Source organism: Protopterus annectens, chromosome 6.part0 (genome assembly GCF_019279795.1).
Source record: "Protopterus annectens isolate FY-2018-M chromosome 6.part0, PAN1.0, whole genome shotgun sequence".
Lineage (NCBI taxonomy): Eukaryota > Metazoa > Chordata > Ceratodontiformes > Protopteridae > Protopterus > Protopterus annectens.
In genome coordinates, this window is record NC_056737.1 from 984181282 (window position 1) to 984193989 (window position 12708).

The following is a 12708-nucleotide window of genomic DNA, read 5'->3' on the forward strand; positions in this document are numbered from 1 at the left end:
TTGCACAATGGTAATGTTAATGAGGAGGATTGGGGTTTAACTGCACAATGGTAATGTTAATGAGTAGGAGTGGGATTTAAGCGAAGATAGGAATTGCACAATGGTAATGTTAATGAGGCGGAGTGGGGTTTAAGAGAAGACAGGAATTGCACAATGGTAATGTTAATGAAGAGGAGTGGGGTATAAGAGAAGACAGGAACTGCACAATGGTAATGTTAATGAGGAGGATTTGGGTTTAACTGCACAATGGTAATGTTAATGAGGAGGAGTGGGGTTTAAGCGAAGACCGGAATTGCACAATGGTAATGTTAATGAGGAGGAGTGGGGTATAAGAGAAGACAGGAACTGCACAATGGTAATGTTAATGAGGAGGAGTGGGGTTTAAGAGAAGACAGGAATTGCACAATGGTAATGTTAATGAGGAGGAGTGGGGTTTAAGAAAAGACAGGGTTTAAGAGGAGACAGGAATTGCACAATGGTAATGTTAATGAGGAGGAGTGAGGTTTAAGAGAAGACAGGAATTACACAATGGATATAATGCTGGAGCGTATGATGGCTGTTTGCATACATTTAATTTCTTTATATGTATAATACATGAAAACACTTTATTGTTGTTTGTGTTCTTTTCTGTCAACATATGTGTGCCTTTGTTTTAAGTGACAAACCAATGAAGGTGTGTATATAAAAAAAAAAAAAAAAAGATGGGGATTGGTAAGGGGTACCTTAAGGGGCTGCAGTACAGACTTTGTGAAAGAGCAGTATAATGCCCTTATGTATGACGTAGAGGTGACTGTTTGTTTGTTTAGCTTTAATCAGAAAGTTTCCAGGGTGCTTAGACATTAGAAACTTTTGCCTCTTACCAAATGGAGTATCAAGACAGCCCAGAAATGTAACTTGGCCTCTTTACAACACTAACTAGCCACTTATAGCATATATTGTGCCTTTTTGTACTTTCCTAACAAAATATCTGGTACAGTTACAGAAGGAGCAAAGGTTTCCCACAATGAAATTAGTGACACTACAAACTTTAAGGTATACACATAGGTTCTAGGAGGACTCGACGTGCTTGGTGCCATGTAGGTTCCTGAGCAGTGTTCTTTTTTTTTTTTTCAGAGCACTATTGGATCCGTACACATAAGTTTTAGGAGGACTCGATGAGCTTAGTGCCATGTACGTTCTTGAATAGTGTTCTTTGTTTTTTAGGGCACTGTTGGGTCTGTACACTTAAGTTATAGGAGGACTTAACGTGCTTACTGCCATGTAGGTTCCTGAGCGGTGTATAGGTTCTAGGAGGATTCAACGTGCTTAGTGCCATGTAGGTTCCTGAGCAGTGTATAGGTTCTAGGAGGATTCAACGTGCTTAGTGCCATGTAGGTTCCTGGGCAGTGTATAGGTTCTAGGAGGATTCAACGTGCTTAGTGCCATGTAGATTCCTGAGCAGTGTTCTTTGTTTTTCAGGGCACTGTTGGATCTGGCTCTTTTTTGAAATATGGTGTCTGAAGTACATATCTGATAAAGCTGGGAGTATCTTCCTGTGTAATGGAACAAACTTTCATTGTCCGTTAATAGTGCACATTGCTCCATCTTGTAAGAATCACTAGATACAAACGGGATTATGTATGTGGAACATCTGTAGGATAGCAAATTGCAAACTATTTATTACAGGATATGAACAAAAAGTTCATAACTTCAAATTAATTATATTTGTGCCCTGTTGAGAAAAGAAGGTAAAAGTAAAGTGCCCATATTTGATTCAGACCCCCACATGTATATATGCTCGCATAGTCACAAAGTAGTGATGAGCAAAAATAATATGAACTTTGAAAAGAAAAAGAGAAAAAAGTAGTCCAGAAGCTGGAGAGAAGAGCTCATTGCATGGAGAGGAAAATTAAGCATCCATCCATTCATCCATCAATAACCCCTTTTTCGTATTTCTGCACATAGGGTTGGAGTGTCACTTCAACCGTGGCAGTCATCTAGAGCCAAGATTTACACCAACGGGTGGCTAGCCCTGCCGAGGTAGTTCTTCCATACCATACTCAAATGACACTCATACCTATGGCCAGTTTAGAGTGCCCAGTTCACCTACTGCATGTCTTTGGAATGTGGGAGGACACGGGAGCACCCGAAGGAAATCCACACAAACTCAGGAAGGATATGCAGACTTCAAAAAGAAGGGACCCCAGCCTAGAATCAAACCAGGTACCCTCTTGCTTTGAGGTGACAAGACTATTTACTGTGATACTTTGCTTCCTAGGGAAATTAAGAATATTATTATATATTTTGATAGTCCCGCGGTAGTGGTGCTGCGGTAGCGTTGACGCCTTACAGCAAGACGTTGTCGCGTTCGATTCTCTGCTAGAGTGTCTTCTGTGTGGAGGCATGCGTGAATGGGCGTGCCTTCGTTGAAGGTTGTGTGTCAGGGCTGGTAATTCGGCATGTAAAAATCCACTACCAAACATTAGCGGACCGGAGTTCCGCTGTGGCGACCCCTAACCAACGACCCCTAACCGATGACCCGTAAGCCGAAAGACGCAACAACATTATATATTTTGATAGGTCGGAGGACTGTGGTACAAGTTCTCACTTTTTTATTTAGCTGTAACCTACTTGTAGTTAACAAGGACATTCAGGCAAAACAAGTTCAAGAAAAAATACAAAATGCATGGTGAGAAAAGAAGATATATTTAAATAGCAAAATGCATGTTTAGAAAGGACATTTTTGAGATGTAATGCATGCTTTGTGATGAGAGTAAGGAATGTAGATGCCACGGTACACATTATGAATGATGTCATTTAAATAGCCGTCTCTTACTAATTGTGTGTTCACAATCCTTCCCTAACTATGAATTTAATGCTTTTTACCAGACTCTAAGCACTTTGCTTAAGTAAACTCTCTGTACTGAATTCTAGTTTGTGTTATGAATATACAAGAGTTTAAGTGAAAGGGTCCTCCCTGTTGTCCGAGTGCATATAATATGCTCGTTGTGAGAAACTTAGCAGGCACTAAAGGAAGTTTTACAGTAATCGTGTGTATTTCTGAACTGAAGAGATTTTTGTGCAAATTTATGTGATGCCTGCCACTTCAACCCCTGTGTTACTCCATGTACGTTGTGTTAATGTCCCTACCTGTCTTTAGAATTGCTCTTCCCACCCTCCAGCAGTAAATCCTAAGCACCTGCACTTTGGTTACTCATTTGTTTTGTTGTTAAATTAATAAGGCCACATTGTTATGTCATTATTTTCAGTGATTATTACCTCGCAGTCCTGGAAGCTGACAGCTTCGTTTGTACCTTCTACCACAACCCGGGCTCCTAAGAGCAGTGTTGTCTACAAACATTTTACATTAAGTGTGAAGAAATAAGAAAGATTTGTAGTTTAAGAATTGGTAGCCTAAAGTTCATATAATATGAAGTATAAGTTACTGTCCTTTACTACAAATTGGTCTAGTGATTGTTCGTTTATATTAGGACACCAGGATGAGCAGTATCAAGCCCCGCTCCCAGTAAGTCATGGGCAGATGTTCTAATTATACTTGGTAAGTATAAGTTTGGAACATCTGCCCATGACTTACTGGTCTAATTATAGTTGGTAAATATAATTTTAAGTTGTTCTTAATGAGATGAGAAGTTAAAAAGATAGATGGCTTAATGCCCATGGGGAGGGGCTTCACCACCAACTCCATAGGACTACCAGGCAATACAACTTAAAATTGTAAATAGCGGGGGGAGCGGCATAGTCTTTCACTCTCATTAAATCAGTGATGCCTGATATTAGAGTTTCAAATATTTTTACATAAACCCTAAACTTTTTAGTCTTCACAGAATAACTGGAGCGATCAATGTAATGTTCAAGTGATGACGATGGCTGTAGAGAATATTATATATGATGTATAATGTTTGCAACTGAAAATATGTCTGTATAGTTTGTTTTCATTTATATAAATTTAGGATTGCCTATGTCAAAAGTGATAATTTAATAAATATGTTTCTTGTTTAAAAAAAAATTAAAAACCACTGCCACATTTAACTGACTGCCCCATCAGAATGTCAGTCAAGTCGGCACTGTCCGCATGTGCAAACAATGATGGTAAATACTAATATAAAAAAATCTTTTTTTTTTTTTCATAGACAAAAGATTTTGCAGCTGGTTATTTTTGTATACAGGTCTTATCCAGTGCCTTAAAGCAAATACATTTGTATTCCTTGAGTAGCTATTCCTTGAGCTTTGATATAAATCTAAATAAGCCCAAATCTAGTTCTCTCTTTTTATAGATGTCAATGTTATTATATACATGCATATATAATTTTTTATGGTGATAGATTATGCTATATACTATATGTGTAAAATGTTTCAGTGGATAAATATGACTTGAACCTTGATGTCATGTCCCTGTATTAAATTTCCTGTTTCACTTTTCAGGAGTCATTATTAAGAATAACAAAGGACTTATTTGTGTCCCGAACTTATCTCTAATCTGCAAAGAAAGATGCGCTTTCCCGTTTGGCCACAAAGGATTGCTGACTAAGAATAGTAAAGGACTTTAAGCTAAGAAGGTCTTGAAGCACATCGGTTTCTAACTGCAGTATTCTTCACATAATGTGCTTCCATTTGCAGTGTGATCCGTCACAAAATCGAAGACTCGGACTGAAGTGGTAACTATATCAAATCCGCTATGGTCTGATGGACCGTCATTTTCTGTTGACCTTCATTTTCTCTGCTTGTGCTTGGGTGTTACTCTGGGAAGTACGGTGGAAAAGTTTACGAGTTAACCAGGTCGAAGAATGGCTACTTTCTAACCACTTGTCGCAATACAGATACATCTTTAAAGGTCAGTTTTTTTTTATTTTTTATTTATTTTTTTTTTAATCTGTGCTGGTTTTCATTAAAATAACCTTAAAATCTGGGTCCTGCACAAGACTAGTAAACTGTTTGACTGGCAACTATTAGGGTAGAAAAGAAAGTAGAATAATAAGAAATTGTCTAAAAAGAAAAAAAAGTAGTTAGCCCATTCTTCCCAATCTTAAATTTTGTTTGGATTGTTAATGACACTGGTTTAGAAAATGGGTAACCGGTTGCACTTCACTTTGGAAGGAGAACTGTTTGGCCTAGGGTTATAGAATGAACTAAACTGCTCGCTTTCCATGTCAGAAGGAAATAGCTTGACCTGGGTTTAAAATGTGGCCTAGTGTGTTGCCCTTTACACTGGGTAGGAACAGTTCTTTAATAAATAGGATGTGCTGGAGGTATAGATTCCAGTCCCAGAGACTTCCCATGCTTTGGAACAAGATCCCAATCTACATTAGGCAGAGCTCCTCACTAACACTCTTCAAGAGAAACCTTGTTGAGTGGATGGGAAACAGAAAGTTTACCGCTGGGATCACTTCAATGGCTCTGCTGGACAGAGGCACAGGGAACTTATCTAAGGGGGCGGCGAAAGCCAACACATTCTGGCTAAGCTTATAAATGCCTTCGGGCAGATAGCCTAGTACCAACCTATGTATAGTGCAACCTCTTGTGACAGCTGTAGGACTGACAACCTGTATTGACATGTATCATTGATATTTGAGTATGGATAGATTAGATGAAGTGGTAGCTATGTCTTGTTCCAAATACCTTGAATGTGAAAACTACATGAAGCCCCATTGCTTGGCATGTGCTGGTTGTACCGTCTCCTAGAATCTTGAATTATACCGTGCAAGTGATTTTCCACCAGAAGGAGGAATCCCACCAAAAATGGTAGCAAGAGAGTTGAGTAGGTCTTGTGGTTACATGAAGTGTGTTTGGTTTAGATTGTCAGTACAGTTAAGTGAACAGATGATTAGAGCACAGAGCAGCAGGAAAGCATTCTGAGATGGGATTTATTTTAGGCACAAGTGGGAACTGAAAAGATTTTCACTTGGATCTTCAGAAAAATGTTTTTGAAGAGGCTGAGCAGTCACCCTGATGCTTCCACTATGAAATGAAGATGAGATAGTTAATGCATTGTAATATTTAAATCTAAAGGGGCTTGGCATAGATTACTACACATAGATAACCTGTGCAGGTGAATCCTTGTCCGAAGCATCTTACATGAATTACAGTCTGTACTTAAAAATAATTTAGTACTGCGGTAGTGGTGATGTGGTAGCGTTGTCGCCTTACAGTAAGACGCTGTCCGGTTCGATTTTCAGTTAGAGCGTCTTCTGCGTGGAGATGTGCATGAATGGACGTACCTTCGTTGAAGGTTGTGCGTCAGAGCTGGCAACTCGGTAAGTAAAAATCAACTGCCAGTCATTAGCGGACCGGAGTTCCACTGTAGCGACCCCTAACCGGGAAAAGCCGAAAGACGCAACAACAACTTAAAAATAATTTAGTAGGCTATATAACAAGGCAATCTACATGCTTTAACTTAATGAATGCAGTAATCATATCTGTTTCACTTCTCTGTGTAAAACTCAGCCTCCTGTGTGACATATCTATGGATTCTTTAGTTGTACATTTTTGTACATGACGGTTTTCTCCACAGCGTGTAACTTTTAATTTTGTACATTGCTTGTGTTTCTGATAGTTGTCAGTATTTTTGTTGTAATCACTATATCAAATCAGTCTCTGTGAAGTCTTCCAAGTATTGTTTTTGAAACCATTGGATGTTCATCATTAAATCGCTGTTGCAGTGATGCTGACAGATGGGATGTATTCTGTCGAGGATACTGTATGTCCAACTAGAATGCCAAAGTTCAGGTGCTCCTTCCACAAGCTCCATACATCTGACCTTAAACCAAGGAACGTGAACTGTTTTCTGGTACTTAAGTGACGTACAAGTGTGAAAGTCTGGAAGCAGGCCTCCATCTGAAGATGGGTCTGGCAGCGATATGAAAGGTTCCATTTGCCTTTATGAAGGACAATTTAAGAACCCCATAAGGGACTCTTTCTCATTAGTGATATTTTCTCTGATTTCTGAAATGTTTTCGTGTCATCTAAGGGAGGGAAATGCCTCTGTGGTGGGCAGATCCTTGATAAGGATAGGCATACCAAGTGTCTATTGTATTTAGGCCCTGACTGTAATACTGAAGACTGATTTATCTGTTAGGGTTTTGTTCCAAAGACACTTGGATGCTGTTTGCTATCTCTGAAATGTTTCCTTATACAACAAACACCTATAGGCTTTGGTGTGAGCCATTAACCTCCCACCTCTAATATATCTTCCCATCCTAGAACGTAAGAAGTTCATGGAAGACAACACATCGTCTGTTTCTTTCCCAAGTTTTGAATCAGAAGTCTCTGAGCCTGTTGTCAACCCACAGGGCATCCAACATCTGGACCTGTTGCTGCTGTCACGATACCTTTGAATGCTAACTTGGAGTAGCCTTCTGGTACAACCTGTCTTACCAGTCAGATGGTCATTAAAGGTTGTGAAATGAGAATTTAGGATTGTCATCCTCTGATAGACTGAACTGCATTCCTCGGATACTAGTTAATGTGTAGCCATGTCTAGGGTTGGCTCCTTGTCATATAGTTTCCTTAGAAACATAAAAAATAAAATAAAATAAAAAAACAAAGAAACAAAAACCTATTTCTTCTCCTGTTACTCCTGCATTTAGGAATATTGAACAGGAATGGCAGATTTATTTTCTTGGATATTTTAAAGTACTTGATGGCTTTGACCTCTGCGGTTCTTTTCTTGATATTGCAAATGTCTCTTCTGTGGCAACTGTCACTGGATCTGGTTCCTGGCTCAGCTTTAGTCTCTACCCTAGGATGTCATCTTTAAACTTTGTAATGATCCTTTGAATAAGACTACATGTTTGGAACCACTTCTATTGACATTTTTAAGAATTTGGAAAGTTGGTAAATTATGCAAGAGTTCAAACAAGTTTTCTCTACCTGATCTAAAATTTTAAATTAAATGCTCCACCAACCCAGGACCTTTCTGTCATAGAAAGACTAGGCAATAGAAAGAAAAAAAAACCCAAAAAGAAGTTGCAGGACAAATCTAAACCAAAGAACCCTTTTCAGACAAGCCGCCTTCTTTCTGACTACCTCCCCCCATTTCCTCACCTCAGCCTCCCATCTTCCTGCCTTTCCAGCCAATTGTCATTCTTCCCTTCTGGAAAACAATCTCAACTGATTATTGGATTTTGGATGGAAATCATTTTAAAAGAGAACACACTTGCAATGGAATTCGCTCCTCTTCTCATGGAATTCCAGAAATTTCTGTAAACCAACAGTATCTGGTTGCCCCTATCATGTCTGACATGCATCAGTGTGTAATAGAGTTTGTCTTATCCATCAAAAAGGAATGGCATTCTACTGAAGGGTTTTTCTTTTGTTTCAAGAAATGCTGTTGCCCAGAGGCCAATTCTGGATTTGTGTACCCTGAACACCTTTTTGAATGTTTTAGATTTTAAGATAATAACACTTCAGAGTCTTTCCCCTCTTTTTTCCCATTGCTTTGTCGGTTAACTTGAACCTGAAGGGTGCTTACCTTCATTTACTTATCCATCCAGCTCACAGAAACATTTTAAGATTATTTGTCTTGGAATATCACTTGGAGTTTACTACTTTGTGTTTTGGACTTTACATTATGCTGAGATTATTCAAAGAATACCCGTCAGCCTCTGTCATAGCATTCTGCAGTCTCCAATGAATCTGCCTATGTCGTTATCTGGATGACTTCTTGATTTAGGCCACATCTCCATGGAAAATTCTTTTCAGACTTGCAGTTCACCATCAGCCTGTTTCTAAAGTTGGGATTTGTTCTGAAATTCAGGAATTCCAATCTTCATACCTCTCACTCTTGTGTTTCTGTGTTGCCTCCTGAACACAACCACAATGATGGCCTTTGTTCTTTTTACAGAAGGTTTAATTCTTGACCACATTCATTCTATCCTTGACAAACACTTCCCTGACTTCTGCGAGGAAAATAATGAGCACCCCAAGTTATATTGCATCCCCAGTACAAGTGGTTCCATGTACCACATTGTACGTGAGAAAAGTCCAGTGGTACCTAAAATCTATCTGGGCAGAACACTGTCACCCTGTGTCATTCCCAATTCCTCTCTTGCCGTTTGTGAAGAAAGAACTTTTTTTTTTTAGTGGATCTCTCAAATAAAAGTCAGTCTGTGAATTCCTTTCCTTTTTCACCTTTCTCTATAAAAGGTTTGAACAAATACATCAGACATGGCCTTGGGAGCTTGTTCAAAGGAATTTAAGGTGCATGGACTTCGGTCAAAAAAGTCTAAAGGCAGCATTAAACATAAAATAAATGAAAGCATTGCTTCTTGCTCTTCAATCTGTCCATCACATATGGCCCCCAGAAACACTCCGTGTTTTAACAGACAACACCACGGCAATGTGATACATCAGCAAATGAAGGGCACAGTCGTAACATCTGTGCAGATTGGCTTTGATTGCTTGGATTATAGCAATTCATCAGTCTTTTTCTCCAAGCAGCTTACATTCCTTCAGAACAGAACATCTTGGCAGGCCTCCTGAACTGATCCATGCAAACCCTCACAAATGGATGCTGAACAGAGATTGTCCACCAGTCAGGTACCCCCAGAATAGATCTTTTTGTCTCCACTCTGAAAATTAATTCAGACTGTTTTGCTGCAGTGCTCCTTTCATGGAAACTTGGAAATTAGGCACTTTTTCCTTGGAATGGAAAGGGAAATTCCTGCATGCCTTTCCTTTCATACAAAACGTCCTACTGAAGATTCAGAAGGAAAGTCCCGAAATACTGCTTATGGCTAAGACATCACTGCTCCTGGCTACGGAAAAAAAGGGGGAAATCAGTCGCCTCAAGTTACTCTACGCGGTGAACTTGCTGACAGTGCGGAAGGGTTGTTGTAATTCATCCACATTTAAAGACAGTCAGATGGTTTGGATGACAGGCTTCAAATTATTTTCATACACCTTTATTCAAACAACATGCTGTAGCTTTTAAAGGAGGCCAAAAAATAGATGATCATTTAAAGTGGAAAGGATTTTCTGTCTCATACCAAAAGGGGACTGGATCCCTATCAAGCAAGGATACATTGCATTCTTAAATATTTGTGTGAATAGCTCAATTGTGGTTTGTTAACCCCACAAAAGTAGCTTTTTCAGTGATAATATAATGATCTAACAGATGACGGGCCTCGGACACTGAGTTGTTTAGAAAAACAAAGAAGCACGAAGCTAAGCGCGTCTCTTATCCAGCGCCTAACGATTTCATTTTTTTTTTTGTGTGTTTAATAAGTGTGTCCTGTCCGGTTTTACCTTTTTCTTATTTTTGTATCCTCCCCTAAAAAAGCTACTTTTGTTTCGTTTCAATTGTGGTTTGGCATATACATCTGTTAATGGGGCATTGCTAGTCATTTCAGCATATCTGCCAGTGGATCCACCTCTTTCTTCATGTTTTGAGGTCATAAATAACTTAAAATCTGTCCTGCACATCAGGCTGCCAAGAAAATCTTTTCCTCCTCCTTGGGACCTGAACTAACTACCATAAGGGCTTTTTTAAGCCTATCCATGCATCCCAAATGTCTGATTTCTGGTACCCTTGATAATTGTAAGCAGGGACTGGCTGCCCGAGTCCATTACAGACATAGGTGTCAAACCAGGGCTGAATTTCTTTTCTCCATCCAGTTGTCCATGTTGCACTGGAATTGGGTTAGGATGAAACTCTGTTTCACATGGAAAGTGTAGTCTCTGCGATACATACCTGTCTCCAGCAAGTCCTGTTTATATCATAGGCAAGGTTCGAATCTTTAGCATGGGTAATTCTGGTGCTGTTTGTTTTATGGATATACAGGAGGTCGATCAAGGTGGGTGCCGAATGCAGTGAAACCCTGACCTCCTTAGACCTAGATGCCATACCCTGGTTTAAGTTGCACAACACAGAATGATTTCCTCACTGTTGTTCTTGAGAAATTAACTTCACCTCTTTGAATCTGTGTTTCTATCCTAACAAATTCTTTTTCTGGCAGCAAAAAAAAAAAAACAAAAAAAAAGATTATGTGAACTTCAGGCCCTCATGTTTATTCCACCATCCCTGGTCTTTTCACAGAGATGAGGTGTCCCTTAGAAGTAACCTGTCTTTTATGCCTAGGGTAGTCACTGAAATGTCTCTAAATCAATCCATTCACCCCCCCCTTCTTTTTTCCACTAACACTCAAAAAAGGGAGAACGGATACTTTATATCTTCTATGTACACAACTAAGTAAAGACGTCACTTCAGATTATCATACAAACCAGGAAATGCATCAGAATTCACTGTGAGCTGCCATTTTAACTCCTTAACTTCCAATAAAAAGTTCAGATCCCCTATAAAAGCAGGCACTTGTTCCAAAACTAAAAATTTGAATTCAGTAAATCTTTGCTTGCCATACTGTGTTTTGCTAGTGCATTCTTAGTCTTTATTTTTGAAATGCAACCACATGTCCTCGATTCTGTCAGCTAAACGTCTGGTGGTCTTCCCCACGTAATAACTTGCATATGTCACAGATGCTCTAAAACAACATTAGAAGAAATAAAATCAAAGTTCCCAGTGATTTTTAAGTAAAAATTCACAGTGCTTTAAAAAATATTCTTTACAAACATGTATGTAATTGGAGAACTTAACATTTGCCCCATTTAAACATACCAGATTTCTGACTGTTGCCAAACAAAACTTTGTAATTACTGTTTTCTAAAAAAGTTTTAAGTGTTCTTGTTTTCTTAAAACAAAACCATGGACCTTTACCCAAAATTTCATACAACTCCTTAGTTCCTTGTATGATCTGCCAATTCTCAGTAATTATGTTCTTGATATTCATATAATGATTGATCGGTAATGGAAAACCCTATGTAAAATCAGTCCTAATTTCTTTGCTTACAAAACCATATTTTAATATAGGAAAAAAATTGCATCTAAAGTCATTAACTTCAGTCATAGTTTTATCTGTTAATAATTCAGGGTAATTTTTTCATAAGAAACAATACTTTAACTTAAAATTTTTCCTATGGAAAATATTACCATCGCTAATTGTCCTGGACACCCTGATAAATTGCCCCCTTATAATATTGTACTTCATAAAAAAGGGTGCCGACTATTTTAAAAGCTAAATAATTATTCTTAAATGTTTTTTCCTATACATTAGTATGAAATTCCATGTTGGTTTTGTCTAAAGAAAGCACAATATCTAAAAATTGTACTTTCATTCCTCTGTCCCCTATAGTGAAATTAAGAAGTCCAATACTTTGATTTCTTGATGGAAACTCTTTAACTCAATTTCAGACCATTGTCAAATAAAACATATATCATCAGTGTAACTTTGTAAAGCCTAGTTTCTCAAAATCCTTTATTTTAGTGAGATAGTCAACTTCCCATGCACTTAATACCAAATTGATATACGTTGGAGCGATCTTGGCACCCATAGTGACGCCCTGTTGTTGATGATATGTGCACACAGACATATATGTATATATGAACACAGACAGGCACACTATATATAAACATATATACATATATGTGGATGTGTGTATGTATGTATGTATATGTGTGTGTGTATGTATGTATGTATATATATATATATATATATATATATATGTACACACACACACACATGTATATCTATATACAGACGTGTGTGTGTGTGTGTGTGTGTGTGTGTGTGTGTGTGTGTGTGTGTGTGTGTGTGTGTGTGTGTGTGTGTGTGTGTGTAATATATATATATACCATAAGATACGAATGCTGCGATTATA

At 38.4% G+C, this 12708-nt stretch overlaps 1 protein-coding gene across 2 annotated transcripts in view; it reads left to right on the plus strand.

The window, feature by feature from the left end:
- AREL1 (apoptosis resistant E3 ubiquitin protein ligase 1) overlaps positions 1-12708 on the plus strand; it is a 1112453-nt gene that overhangs the window by 40774 nt on the left and 1058971 nt on the right. For both annotated transcript variants that reach the window (XM_044074621.1, XM_044074622.1), the window contains exon 2: positions 4423-4831. In XM_044074621.1, coding sequence (XP_043930556.1) covers positions 4684-4831 — 148 coding nt within the window. In that variant the 5' untranslated portion in view covers positions 4423-4683. The remainder of the gene's footprint in view (positions 1-4422; positions 4832-12708) is intronic.